This window comes from Dictyostelium purpureum (assembly GCF_000190715.1).
Source record: "Dictyostelium purpureum unplaced genomic scaffold DICPUscaffold_289, whole genome shotgun sequence".
Taxonomy (NCBI): domain Eukaryota; phylum Evosea; class Eumycetozoa; order Dictyosteliales; family Dictyosteliaceae; genus Dictyostelium; species Dictyostelium purpureum.
This window is the reverse complement of record NW_003519625.1, coordinates 29236-42906: the sequence shown is the minus strand read 5'-3', so window position 1 is coordinate 42906 and position 13671 is coordinate 29236. Positions and strand designations below refer to the sequence as shown.

The 13671-nt window shown below is 23.8% G+C and overlaps 8 protein-coding genes across 8 annotated transcripts; 2 read left to right on the top strand and 6 right to left on the bottom strand.

Moving 5' to 3' along the window:
• Window positions 1-1920: 1920 nt before the first annotated feature.
• DICPUDRAFT_156283 (uncharacterized protein) lies at window positions 1921-2818 on the bottom strand (the record flags this gene model as incomplete). Its single annotated transcript, XM_003291604.1, has 2 exons — window positions 1921-1973; window positions 2161-2818. 2 exons carry the CDS (start codon window positions 2816-2818, stop codon window positions 1921-1923), a joined length of 711 nt encoding a protein of 236 aa, XP_003291652.1.
• Window positions 2819-3281: 463 nt separating this feature from the next.
• Window positions 3282-4552, top strand: DICPUDRAFT_156282 (uncharacterized protein; the record flags this gene model as incomplete). Its single annotated transcript, XM_003291615.1, has 2 exons — window positions 3282-4322; window positions 4397-4552. The coding sequence occupies 2 exons, from the start codon at window positions 3282-3284 to the stop codon at window positions 4550-4552; spliced, it is 1197 nt and encodes a 398-aa protein (XP_003291663.1).
• A 94-nt stretch (window positions 4553-4646) lies between these two features.
• Window positions 4647-6008, bottom strand: DICPUDRAFT_156281 (uncharacterized protein; the record flags this gene model as incomplete). Its single annotated transcript, XM_003291603.1, has 1 exon — window positions 4647-6008. One exon carries the CDS (start codon window positions 6006-6008, stop codon window positions 4647-4649), a length of 1362 nt encoding a protein of 453 aa, XP_003291651.1.
• A 540-nt stretch (window positions 6009-6548) lies between these two features.
• DICPUDRAFT_82319 (uncharacterized protein) lies at window positions 6549-8243 on the top strand (the record flags this gene model as incomplete). Its single annotated transcript, XM_003291614.1, has 1 exon — window positions 6549-8243. One exon carries the CDS (start codon window positions 6549-6551, stop codon window positions 8241-8243), a length of 1695 nt encoding a protein of 564 aa, XP_003291662.1.
• Window positions 8244-8360: 117 nt separating this feature from the next.
• Window positions 8361-10374, bottom strand: DICPUDRAFT_57477 (uncharacterized protein; the record flags this gene model as incomplete). The annotated part of the gene is made up of 4 exons (XM_003291602.1): window positions 8361-9340; window positions 9417-9725; window positions 9806-10006; window positions 10185-10374. 4 exons carry the CDS (start codon window positions 10372-10374, stop codon window positions 8538-8540), a joined length of 1503 nt encoding a protein of 500 aa, XP_003291650.1. The 3' UTR covers window positions 8361-8537.
• A 563-nt stretch (window positions 10375-10937) lies between these two features.
• Window positions 10938-11651, bottom strand: DICPUDRAFT_82317 (uncharacterized protein; the record flags this gene model as incomplete). The annotated part of the gene is made up of 3 exons (XM_003291601.1): window positions 10938-11012; window positions 11095-11482; window positions 11593-11651. 3 exons carry the CDS (start codon window positions 11649-11651, stop codon window positions 10938-10940), a joined length of 522 nt encoding a protein of 173 aa, XP_003291649.1.
• A 530-nt stretch (window positions 11652-12181) lies between these two features.
• DICPUDRAFT_89486 (uncharacterized protein) lies at window positions 12182-12687 on the bottom strand (the record flags this gene model as incomplete). Its single annotated transcript, XM_003291600.1, has 2 exons — window positions 12182-12463; window positions 12535-12687. 2 exons carry the CDS (start codon window positions 12685-12687, stop codon window positions 12182-12184), a joined length of 435 nt encoding a protein of 144 aa, XP_003291648.1.
• A 157-nt stretch (window positions 12688-12844) lies between these two features.
• DICPUDRAFT_89485 (uncharacterized protein) lies at window positions 12845-13651 on the bottom strand (the record flags this gene model as incomplete). The annotated part of the gene is made up of 3 exons (XM_003291599.1): window positions 12845-12882; window positions 12955-13248; window positions 13345-13651. The coding sequence occupies 3 exons, from the start codon at window positions 13649-13651 to the stop codon at window positions 12845-12847; spliced, it is 639 nt and encodes a 212-aa protein (XP_003291647.1).
• Between the last annotated feature and the right edge of the window lie 20 nt (window positions 13652-13671).

Below are 13671 nucleotides of genomic sequence, written 5' to 3'. Positions count from 1 at the left end.
ATATCAAGTAATATTTAGCATTTAAAATATCAAGTATTATTTATCATATAAACATATAAAGTCTTATTTAGCATTTAAACATATCAAGAATTATTTATCATTTTATGTATTATTAAAAAAGATCAAATATTGTGTAATATTCAATCAAGTTTTCGATCAACTATTGGTTTTTTATTGGATGTAACGATTATAAGGTAAGTATTATGGATCATTAAAAATATCAAGTATTGTATTATGGATCATGCAAAATATCAAGTAAATAAGTATTAAAAAATATCAAATAATCTTGATCATACAAAATATCAGATATTTTTTAGCTTTTAAAAAATATCAATTTATGGATCACAAAAAAATATCAAGTATTATTTTGCATTTAAATTATCAAGTAATATGGATGATACAAAAATATCAATTATTATTTAGCATTTAAAAAATATAAAATAATATGGATGATACAAAAATATCGAGTATTATTAAGCATTTAAAAAAATATCAAGTAATATTTAGCATTTAAAAAATCAAATATTTATTTAGCATTTAAACATATCAAGTTTTATTTATTATTAAAAATATCAAGAATTATTTATCATTAAAAAATATCAAGTATTATTTATCATTAAAAAATATCAAGTTTTATTTATAATTTAAAAACATCATGTATTATTTATCATTATAAAATATCAAACATTATTTATCATTAAAAAATATCAAAGTATTATTTATCATTAAAAAATATCAAAGTATTATTTATCATTAAAAAATATCAAGTATTATTTATCATTAAAAAATATCAAGTTTTATTTATAATTTAAAAACATCATATATTATTTATCATTAAAAAATATCAAACATTATTTATCATTCAATTAAGTTTTCAATCAATTATCTTTTGTTTTTTTATTGAATGTAATGATTATTGGTAAGTATTATGGATAAAATAAAAAGTAATATGGTTCATACAAAAATATCAAGTAATTTGGATCATGCAAAAGTATCAAATATTTAGCATTTAAAAAATAAAAAGTATTATGGATCATAAAAAATATCAAATATTATATATCATTTAAAAAATATTAAGTAATATGGATCACACAAAAATATCAAGTATAGAAATCAAATTTGAAAGAAATAGAATATAAATATAGATAAAAATAAAAATTAACATATCAACTATTGTGTAACATCCAAATATATCAAGGACTATTTGGCAGCACCAACAAGAAACAAGTGCTTTAAAAAAATTTAATCTTTGTCAAGTCAAATTTCCATTACATTTATTTGTTTGTTTTTTATTTACCCATTACATTTATTTGTTTTTTTATTCACCCACTACATTTATTTGTTTTTAATTATTCACCCATTACATTCCATTTCATTCTATTATCAATATGGTGGTTAGTTATGTATTCTGCGTGGTGGGATACATAATTAACCATTCAGCTCTAATATACTCACACACTACATTTATTTGTTGTTTTTTTAATTCACCCATTGCATTTCATTTCATTCTATTACCAATATGGGGTTAATTATGTATTCTGCGTGGTGGGATACATAATTAACCACTGATATAAAAACAATTCACAAATATATACATTCAGGTAAGTGGTGGTTAATTATGTATTCTGCGTGGTGGGATACATAATTAACCATCGGCTCTAATATACTAACCTCCCCGTGGTAGAGCTGGAAACACTCTTTACAAAGAGTGGCTAATAGTATAAAAAATATAAATAAATAAAATAAATAAAATAATGGTATTAATATCATTTTATAATCTTTAAAAATTAATTATAAAATCTTTAAAAAAAAATTTTTTCTTTATTTTTTTTTTTTGAAAGTTTAATTTAGTGATTAAAAAATATCGTTATTCTCAGTTTTTACCAACTATAGTTGGCGTATTCATTTAATTATTCATTTTTATTCAGTATAAAAAAGAGGTGAAAACTGAGAATAACGATAGTTTTTAATCACTTTTTTTAATATTAAAATACAATGTGTAGATTAATATCAATATTTTATTTATTTTTGTTTTCGTGGCTATTTAGTTTTTTAATTTCTGATATTAATAGTTGTTGTTGTAAAATTGCTTTGAAGGGTTTAAAAAAAAGGAATTAGTAACTCTGATTTTTTTTATATATTTATTAATAAACTACCTACCTAATGAAACCAATACATCTGGGCCACACAATCCATTATAATAAATTGGTTTTATACTTGGTTCACTGAGTGGAAATCTATTAAATTCTTTTCTTATTTCTTTTGTATTTTTATCATTTTCTTTTTTATTTCTTTTCCTCTTTTTCGAATCATTTTTGGTTTCTTTATCATCATCATTGTTATTCTCATTTTCTTTATTATTTTTACTATTATTACTGTCATCATTATTGCTATCGTTATTATTGCTATCGTTATCTTTATTATCATTTATTGTATCATCATCGCCAGTATTACTATTTGTATCACCTTCATTTTCTTGATAATTTATATTTTCTTCATTATGGCTGTCACTATATTCGTCGCTACCTTCGTTATCATCATCGCTATCGCCATCTCTATCTTTTTTATTATTTAAATCTATATTTGAATAGTATTTATATTTTTTTCCTAATTTATATGATATTGATTTTTGAATTTCTTGAAGAAAATCTAAAGAGGGGTAACCTATACCTCCTATGAAATCATCATCATTTTTATCTTTTCTTTTTTTTTCTTTTTGATTATTTAATATACCCTCACTACTCCAATTATCCCATACTGTTTTATCTAAATATTTTTGAATTAAAGAGTTTTTACTATAATTATTTATCGGTGCCATTAAATATGCAAACTATTATTTAAAATTAAAAAATAAAAAAAATAAAAATAAAAATTAGTTTTTTTTTTTGAAAAAAAAAAATAAATAAAAGAAATATAAAGAAATAATATACATACATTAATAAACAAATAGAATAGTAATCCCTATATATATTAATATATATTATAATTATATATTTTTTAAATTTAAAAAAAAAAATAATTTAAAAATATTATTAAATTTATTTTTTAATTTTTTTATAAATATTTTTTTTTTTTTTTTTTTTTTTAATTTTTTTTTTCTAAAAACCGAATCACGAGTATCATTTGTTTTTCTCAAAAGCGATACAAATTTTTTATAAAAATAATTATTTAAATATAAATTATTCAAATATTTTATCTATATAAAAATTTTATCAATATAAAAACAATAAATATATAAGTTTCAAAATTAAAAATAATATATATATATATAAATAATAAAAATGGTACATATTAAAAATAAAAAACAAAGAGAAAGAGTTGAACAATCAACTTTATTTGCAGAAGCAAAAGAAAAAGAAATTCAAGATAGATTAAAATATGGTGCCCCAGTTGAAGAGAAATCAGATGATCAATTGTTTTATATGGATAAATCAGGTGGTAAAAACAAATCTCAATTCAAAGATGTTCCATTAACTAGAGCTGAAAAAATATTAGCACCAAATCCAAATGTTGAGGTACTCTCAAAAGATGTTAAACAAGATAATAAAGTATTTAATGAAATAAAAAAAGTAGAAAAGAAATTTGAAAAGATTCACGAAAATAAAAAGAAAGAAATTCTTCAAATTAAAAAAATCACCAAAGGTCAAAGAAAACAACAAAGAGAAAAAGAACACAAAAAGAAATTCGAATTATGGGGTGAAGAACCAAAACCAGCCGAACCAGTTGATCAAGAAAATGATTTCGTCTCCAAAAACCTTTTAGAAAATAGAAACCTTAAAGCAAAGAAAGTAAATCATCCAGCATTAATTAAAAAAGTTTTATCAATTGACCTTCCAGAGCCAGGTATGTCATATAATCCATCATATAACGATCATCAAGATACATTAGGTGTAGCTGTCGCAAAAGAAATTATAGCTCAAGACTATATTGATGGTATCGATAATCAATTAAACCCAGAAGTTGTAAAATATCAAGATAACGGTATTGTAGAAAATATTGAATTTGAACCAGCCACCAATGAACCAACTGATAGAATTACTAAAAAAGAAAAAAATAAGAGAATTAGAAGAGCTGAAGAAATGAAGAGACAAAAAGCAGCTCAAGAAAAGAAATTATTTAATCAACAAATTGATAAAGTTTTAGAAACCCTTGAAGAAGTTAAACAAGAAGAAGATATCCAAAAAGAAAAGAGAGAAAAAAGAGTAGAAAAGAAAAAACAAAATACTCTTCCAAGACGTTTAGGAAAATATAAGATAAATGAAATACAAGAACCAATTTTATTAACTAATCAATTACCAAAATCATTTTCATCAATTTCAAATGTATGTTTTATTATCTATTTAATTAGTTTTATTGTTACACTATTCTAACTATATTTTTATTTTCTATTTTACAGGACAATTATAACCCATTAAAAGAAAGATATCACAATTTACAAAAGAGACACGTTATTGAAGCTTCAGGTCCACAAAATAAACCAAAGAAAGCTAAACTTAAAGTTTACACATCAAATGCCTGGAACAATACCACACCAGCTTCAATTGATAATTAATATTTTCCTTTTATATTTATATACCCTTTTTTAAAAAAAAAAATAATAAAAAAAACTTTAAAATTAAAAAAAAAAAAAAAACAATTATTTTTATTTATTCGTTTAATAATAATTCTATAATCGTGTGATCAAAACCACATGATATATTTAAAACTTTTTGATTGGATGGATCTGTGTTGTTTTCGTCTATATCGATTAGTTCTAAAGGTGTTAATTGGTCACCTACACTTTTACCATTACCCAATTTACCTTTATTTCCATTTCCCCAAATGTAGAGTTTACCAGACTCGGTGATACATGCAGAGTGATTTCTACCTGCAGAGACTTTAACTACTTTCTCACCATCGAAATCAAACTCTAATTTAGTTGGCACTAAATGGTTGTCACCTTTTACTCCGCTTCCTAATTGACCATTTCCATTCCACCCTAATGTTAATAATTTACCATCATTGTCGATTATTAATGCATGAGAGAAACCACATGCTACCATTTTATATTCGTAGATCCGATTTGTGTTAATTAAATTTGTGTGTACCAAAGGTTGAATGGATTGAATAAGTTTGGGTGCTTCAACGTTTTTAGTATCACCATGACCTAATTGGCCAAATTCCCCGCTTCCCCACGAGCAAACTCTACCATCATTAGTTATTGCTAGATTGAAATCTGAGCCAGTGAAAATATTCTTAAATTTATAATTTGTTTTTATCATTTTTGGAATGTGAATCGGCTCTTCGCTAAAACCATGACCAGTTTGGGAATCTTGGGTAAATCCCCATGTAAATATATCACCATCACTTGTTAGTACTAAAGAGTGACCCCATCCACATTCTAATTTAATGATATTTCCTAGTTTTGATAAAGATTCTATTTCAACAGGAAGTGGTTGATTTTCGGTACTACCCACACCTAGTTGATACTCTGAACCTACACCAAACGAAAATACCCTAAAGTCTTCAGTTAAAACCAATGTATGTCTTCTACCACCAGCAACTTGTTTAATTTTAAAATCCTTTAATGGTGTAACCAATGAGGGTATAATAGATTTGAAGTTGGTCTCTTTATTTACTCTATCCATCGCAACAAAAGAAGTCCATCCACAGCTATATAACTGATCTTTTTCTTTTGATACTAACATGGTATGATAATGGCCACACACTATATCTTTACATTCTAAATTATCTTGATATCTCTGACTTGCTCCATTATTTTCGCCATTATCAAATTTGGTTAATTTTGTAGGAAATGATTCGAATTTAACCAATTCATTATCGATCCCTAATTTACCATCAATACCACATCCACATGAATAAAGATATTTATTTGTTGTATAGTTTCTTTTATTAATATTTAAAAATTGTATTATATTTTGTTTACTTATTATTGGCTTTATTGATATTGTTTGTACTATTGGTTTAATTAAAAAACCATTTTGTGATAAATATTTAAATGATTTCATTGTTTCAACAATTTAATTTAAAAAAATGAAAAAAAAAAAAAAAATAAAATTTTTTTATTTTTTTTAATTTATTTTTTTTTATTATAAAATACTTGTTTTTTGTCATTTATAGAATATGTTTATTTCACAATTACACATATAATATTTACTCTTATTTTTAAAAAATTTAAAAATAAAAATTCGAAATTAGATTTGTTATGGTTTCATAGTGAGGTGGTACTTTTTTTCAAAGATTAGTTTTGCGTTATAACCTCTCAACTAATCAAATAATTTTTTATAAAATAATATAAATACTATTTACAATAATTATTAAAAAAGAATTTTTCAAATAATATTGTTTATTAACAACAATTTTTTTTTTAATTTTTTTTTTAAAAATCTTTTTTTTTTTTTATTTTTTTTTAAATTTTATTTAAATAAATTAAATTTTTTTAATAAAAACAAAAAATAAAAAAAAATAAAAAATTTCATTTACACCAATTTTTTTAAATAATATTTATTTTTATTTTTATTTTTATTTATATCAATTCTAAAAATAAAATGTCAAATGAAATATTACAAACCGGTTTAACATTGGTAAAATCAGCAGTTGATGCAGATAATCAAAAAAACTATTCATTAGCAAGTAATTTATATGACCAAGCAATTTTAAATTTAAAATTAGCATTAGTTTCAGAAAAAGATCCACAAAAGAATGCATTAATTACATCGAAAATTGAAGAATACTCACAAAGAAATAAATTTATAAAAAATATATTATCACAACACCAACCACAACAACCATCACAGCCACAACAACCATCCCCATCCTTTAATTTTCCATCTGTACCAGGCACAGTTTCACCATCAATTAATAATATAAATAATATGAATAGTTATAACAACAATAATAGTATAGGCAACTTTCCATCATTCCCACAACCACAACAACCAATTAATACCAGTGGCAATATTAATAATGGTGTAACATCAGAACAATTATCAAAATTAAATTCATTATCCATTGGTAATGGTCCAAATAGTCAAAGACAACTTTCAAGAGTAGAAGCATATGAAGCTGCAAAGAATTTTTCATTTAAAGGTCGTAAAGAAGAGGAGGTTAAAAACTATAGAGGTGCAACCCAATTCTATGAACAAGCATGCTCCTATTATTTAATGGCAATTAAAAGTGAATCGGACCCAACCATCAAACAGAGTTTAAGCCATGAAGCCAAAATTTATTTAGACAGAGTAGAGGTTCTAAAACCATTTGTACAAGCCCAACCACCATCTCCAACAGGTTCACTTAATGGCACTTTGAGTGGTTCATCAACTTCAGCATTTTCACAACCTCAACAACAACAACAACAACAACAACAACAACAACAACAACAACAACAACAATTATCATCATCCTCTATTTTAGCACAATCATCGCAACTATCACTACAATCAAACTTTCCATCATTCAATGGCAGTTATATTGAACCAAACAGTAACATGCCAACCACCCAACAACAATTTTTAATGAAACATCAATTTAATCAATCTAGTAATAGTTTTAGCAATGCAAGTTCATCATTACCCAACACTTTCAGTGGAGATAAATGCGCAGCATGTAATTCAATTTTATCCACCAACTCAATTAAAGCATTGGACAGAATGTGGCATGCAGAGTGTTTCCAAGTATCTATAATTTGTGCGGGTTGCCAAAAACCTTTCGCCCTTTCTAACCTCTCATTAAAAGTAAAAGATAATAGGGCATTCCATCCAATGTGTTTTGAGTCTACAACTGGCCTTTATCAAGAAGAAAACCGTACATTTGTTGGCACAAGTAAATCATTGTTCTTTTCAATTCAATTACAAAGAAAATTCTATAAAGCAGGTGAAACCATTCAATTTGGTTTTGTAATTGATAATGGTTCTACTAAAAAGGTGGATAAGGTTGTTGCTTATCTTTTAATGACAGAAAATAGAATGGAAATCACTGGTACAGCTTACGAAAGAAAATCAAAAAAAACAGTAAAGAAACTAGGTAGATGCGAATTTATGAATTCAAATCGTTTCCCACTAGTTAAAGATCGTTTTGAAGGCGATTTCTTCTATTCAATACCACCCAACATTCAACCATCAGAAGTCACAGGTGTCGATGCTTCCTTTGTTAGAGAATATCAATTGGTTGTTAAATGTGTTGGAGCAACTTTAAAAACCATGACTGTAAAATTAAGATTTAATTTAACAATTTTAGATAAATAATAAAAATAATAAAATTTAAATTTAATCGAATCTAAAAAAGATATTTATAGAAACTATATTTTTTCAAATCAATCTTCATATTTTCATTTCGCACCATCTGTGGGATTATTTAATTTTAACCCTAAATTCTAAAAATACCTATTTAATTATACATTTTTTTTTTATTTATTTTATAACTTAAATTTAATTTAAATTTAAATTTTATTAACTATTTTTTTTATAATTATTATTGTTTTTTTTTTTTTAAATAAATATTTTATTTGGCTATATTATATATTATTATTATTATTACTATTAATTATTTAATAATGGTGTAGTTTCATTTGATTGTTTATTATTATCATTGTTATCACTATTATTATTTTCATCAATAATTAATTCTGGACCTTTTGATTTTGGTAAAATCCAAGCTAAAAATACACCTAAAATAGTAAAGAGACCACCGTAAGCCATAGCCCAGGCAGTATCTTGATTCTTTGCGGCTAAAACTCTACCTGAAGTTAAAATTGAAATAGTTTGGGAGACTACAGCAGAAGAATTTAATACACCCATATAGAGACCAATATCTTTTGATGGAATAACTTTAACCATCATAGCGAATGGAACAGCATTAAAAGTACAGAAATTAATACCAACCAAAGCAGTTAAAGCAATTGCTAAACCTGGTGAAGCATGGTCGAATACTAAGAATAAAATTAAACATGCACCAGCGATGGCTTGACTGACACTGTAAACAAGTTTTTCACCAACAAGATTGATGAGTCCTGAAAGGAAGAAAGAGAAGAGGAATGAAACTGCTGAAAGGGCTGCTTGGGCATAGAAACCAAACTCTAAACCTTTATTTGCATTTTCTGGGAAAACATTCTTTTGGAAGTATGTGGTATTATTAACCATAAATGGTGAATAACCAAACCATGAAATGAAAAATACAAGTGAAATAATTGCCAATTCTTTTGGAATAGTTCTGAATGCAAAACCAATCTTTTTAAATACATCAATTGGTGATTTTGGTGATTGTACACTACTATCTAATTGTTTTTCTTTTGCAACAAAAATAGTTGGAATAACTGAACAAGCAACAAAACCTGCACCAATAACTAAAATAATTTAGAAAAAAAAAATTATATTAATAAATTTATATCATTAATTACTCATTGTGTTTTTATTACTTACTGAAAAGATCTCTATATGAATTTTCATTTGATGCAAAGAATGAACCAATAATATTTGCAATAATACTAGCAAAACCCATAACATTAACAGCCATTGAATTACCAAGATGTTGTTTATCCATTGGACAAAGATCTGAAACTAATGATCTAGTTGGACCTTGCATAACATTAACTGAAAGATTCATAATCCAAAAACCTGCAATTGCAATAATTAAACCAATTTTATGATCTGATGTAAGTTCACTACTTTCTTTATCACCTAATGCTTGACCAATTAATGGTGAAAATGCAATTAAAATTAAACCAGCAACTAAAATAAAAATAAAATAAAAATAAAAAATTTTTAATATTTGATTTGAAAGAATTATAATTTTTGATCAATATACTTACTACAAAAGATTGAACCAAAAACAATAAATGGCTTTCTTCTACCAAATTTACTTTTACATGTATCAGAGTATACACCAATAATTGGTTGTACTAAGAAACCTGAAATTGGACCAGCTGTAGATTGAATGATTGATGTAGTTGATGGTGTTAATTTAAATTTATTAATAAAAAGAGGTGTACCTAAAGCAAATTGAATTGAATCTAAATTTTATTATAATTTGTTAGTTTACATTTTAATTTTAATTTTAATTATACAATCGTAAAATAATAATATTGTTATTAAAAAAAAAAAAAAAAGATATTTTTTTTTTTAAAAAAAAAACCTCTTGGTTTCGAAATTATTATTATGATTACCATGATTGCTATGATTACTACTTACAAACAAATTGTACACCTGCTAATGAGAAACAAATTGCGAATAACCAAAACATAAACTTTATTAAACCACCAGTTGAATCAGTTTTATAAATATCACCCTGATGGTCATTTTTATTATCTTGATAGTCTTGAATCTTTACATCATTGATTGACTCATTCTCGTTAAGTTTATCATATTTATCTTCACCCATTTTTCTTTTTTTCTATACTGATTATTTAATTTAGAAATAATTATAAAAACTAAAAACTAAAAAAAAATAAACGACTTTATATTTGTATAGTATATAGTAAAAAAAAAAAATAAAAATTAAAAAATAAAAAAAAAAATATTAAAAAAAAAAATTAAACTGGGGTTTTTTTTTTTTTTTAATTACTTTTTTTTATTTTTTTTCTTCATACAAAAACCCAATCGATATTGTGTCTCCGTCTTTTTGTAATTCCTATGACAAGCATCAAAATCAAAAAAAAAATAAAAAATAAAATAAAATAAAATAAAATTTTTTTAAAACCTTTCACCAAAAAAATAAAAAATAAAAAATAAAAATAAAAAATAAAAAATAAAAAAATAAAAATATTTGTGTTTATATATGGTTTTTTTAAATCATATTTTATATACTTTTATTTAACATTTATATTTACAATTATTTTTACCTTTTTTTTCTTTGTATCGGTTGTATTTTTTTTTTTTTTTTTTTTTTAATGGTTTTTTTTTTTTTTTTTTTTTTTTTTTGATTATACGATATGTTTAATTATATTAGACTTCTACCCTTTGGGCTTTTGGTGGGGAATTGTGTTTTAACATTCTTCTTAGATTTCTTGCTCTTGCGTACTATATTAAAAATATAAATTAATATTAATATTTTGTGTATAATTAAAATATTGCATATTTTTTATATAATAAATAAATTTACCTCTCTGAGTTGATCCAAAGTGACAACAAATTTATCATCATTTCCATTAATTTTCAAAATGTAATAAAGAGCACTTAAACGTGGGTTTACTTGGGGTCTCTTTTTAAAGTGGCTTTCTAATTCTAAAAAATCTACACTTCTATTTCCCCTGTTGTAATGTCCTTCAACAAATTCTAATATCTCTTGATTTAAATAACCAATTTTTCCATGTATTTGATTAAATAGAATTTGAAAAATTTCATCAAAAGTCATTTCTTTATTTGTATCACCATTAAATAAAATCATTGCCTCTTCTTTTGGGTGTACACATCCTGAATCTTTAAAAAACTCTACAGCACCTTTAAATGAAATTCTTTGATCACAATCTCTGTCATAGGTTGATAATAACCTTATTTTATTTATTTATTTATAGAAAATAAAAAATAATTATACAAATAAATTATTTAATTAGTTTTAAAAATAATTTTAATTAAATAAAAATTTAAATTTTATTTTTACCTATAGGTATCATTTTGAATAATTTTTTTAACCTCATTTGATGATGAAACACTTCTCATTTTTTTTTTTTTTTTTTTAATATTATGATTATTTTATTTAATTATTGATTGTATATTTATTTTTATAATTTGGTTTATTTGGTTTGTTAAAAATTAATAAAATTTTATTTTTCTTTAAATATTTATTGAAATAATTTTTTCTTTTTTTTTTTTAAATATTTAAAATTAAAATAAAAAAATAAAAATATTTTTTTACTAAAATGGTAAAAGTTAATTTTTTTAAATCTTTTTTTAAAAAAATAAATTTCTAAAAAACTATTTTTTGTCTATTTTTAAAATATTTGTTTAATAGAAAAATAAACAAAATTTTAACGGGAGTTGTGAAAAAATTATACCTATTTTTTTTGTAAAAAAAGGATAGTTTAAATTGGTATTATCATAGTAATATGTATATTTAAACAAATAGCTATTATTTAATAATAATATTACATAATATTATACAATATAAGGCTTTTAAATGATAGCTTTTATAAAATGGGGTTTTATTTATTTACAGGATAAAAGGGAAGGAATATTGTTTTTGTTATAAATTATGAAAATATTTTACTTCTTTCAAGTTCATAGTCTTTTTCTAATTGTTTAAGTTGTTTTTCTTTGTCATCTAAACCCAGTCTTAATTTCATAATTTCATTTTCGATAGTATCATTTTCTTGAATAATTAATTCTTTTGCACTAGCTTCTTTCATTTGAATAAAGATATCACCTGTATATATCCATAGTTTACCATTCTTATTGGATGTTCCATTTTTATTTGTAGTTATATTATCTAAAGCTTCGAAATTTAAATTGTTTCTTTGATCTAAATCTATAATCTAAATTGTTTTATTAATTATGCATTCTCTTTTTTATTATTTATTATTTATTATTATGCCTTTTAACATACTTTTCTTTTATCTATAATAATATCCTCTTTAATTTCTTCTTTTCTTAAGTATATTTCTTCTAATCTATTATCATCACCTTTATTTTGTTGTTGTTGTTGTTGTTGTTGTTTTTGTTGCTGTGGTTGCTGTGGTTGTTGAGATACTTTTTTCATTTTTCGTCTTTATGTGATTTGGGGAAATAAAAATATAAATAAAAAAATTAAAAAAAAAAAAATTAAAAAAAAAAATAAAAGGAATCAAATCGTTCTGTTTATAGTTTTATTTATAATTGTGGGTTTTTATTTTAAAATAGTTGTAGGTTTGATATTTTTAGGTTCTGAATGTCCAATGTTCTTGTTCACCATTTTCTAAATAGTCAGATCTACCAGTATATTCGCAATTCCATTTATTTTGGTCCTTATCTAAATAGTCAGATCTACCAGTATATTCGCAATTCCATTTATTTTGGTCCTTATCAAAATTAAATTTACTTAAAGTACAAACACCAGTTCTGATTGGGTACTGATCATCCTTTAAAATACCTCTACCTAAAGCAATCATTGTGGCAGCATGTGATACAATAATGAATGGTTCATTTTTAAATTTCTCCATAAGTTTTTCAACTGCTATTCTTGATCTATTATGTAATTCTTCCATTGTTTCTTTTTTTGGGATATCTTTAGTTGTTGGTTGATAGCTTAAATCTACTCTTGGGTAGGTTTTTTTTAATTCCTCTGAAAATTAATAATTAAATTATAATTATAAAAATTAATAATTAAATAATAATTAATTAATTATGATTAAAACAGTAATAATAAATAGTTATTTACCATTTGAAAGTGGATTTAAAATATCTACTTGTCGTGGGTTTGGACCTACCCACTCAATGACCCCATAATCAACTTTAATTGGAATATCTAACTGATCAGCAATTTGAGTGCTGGTTTGAAGACATCTTTCCATTGGTGAAGAGATAACATGTTTAATATCTAATTTTTTACAAAATAAACCTAATTCTTTAGCGACTTGTAAACCAGCTGCACTTAATGGTGAATCAGATGGTCTTGCAGCTGTAAGTTTCCATGCTTTATTGATCCAATCTTCTCTTAAACCGTGTCTAGTAATATAGATTGACATTATTTCTGTTATTTTATTAT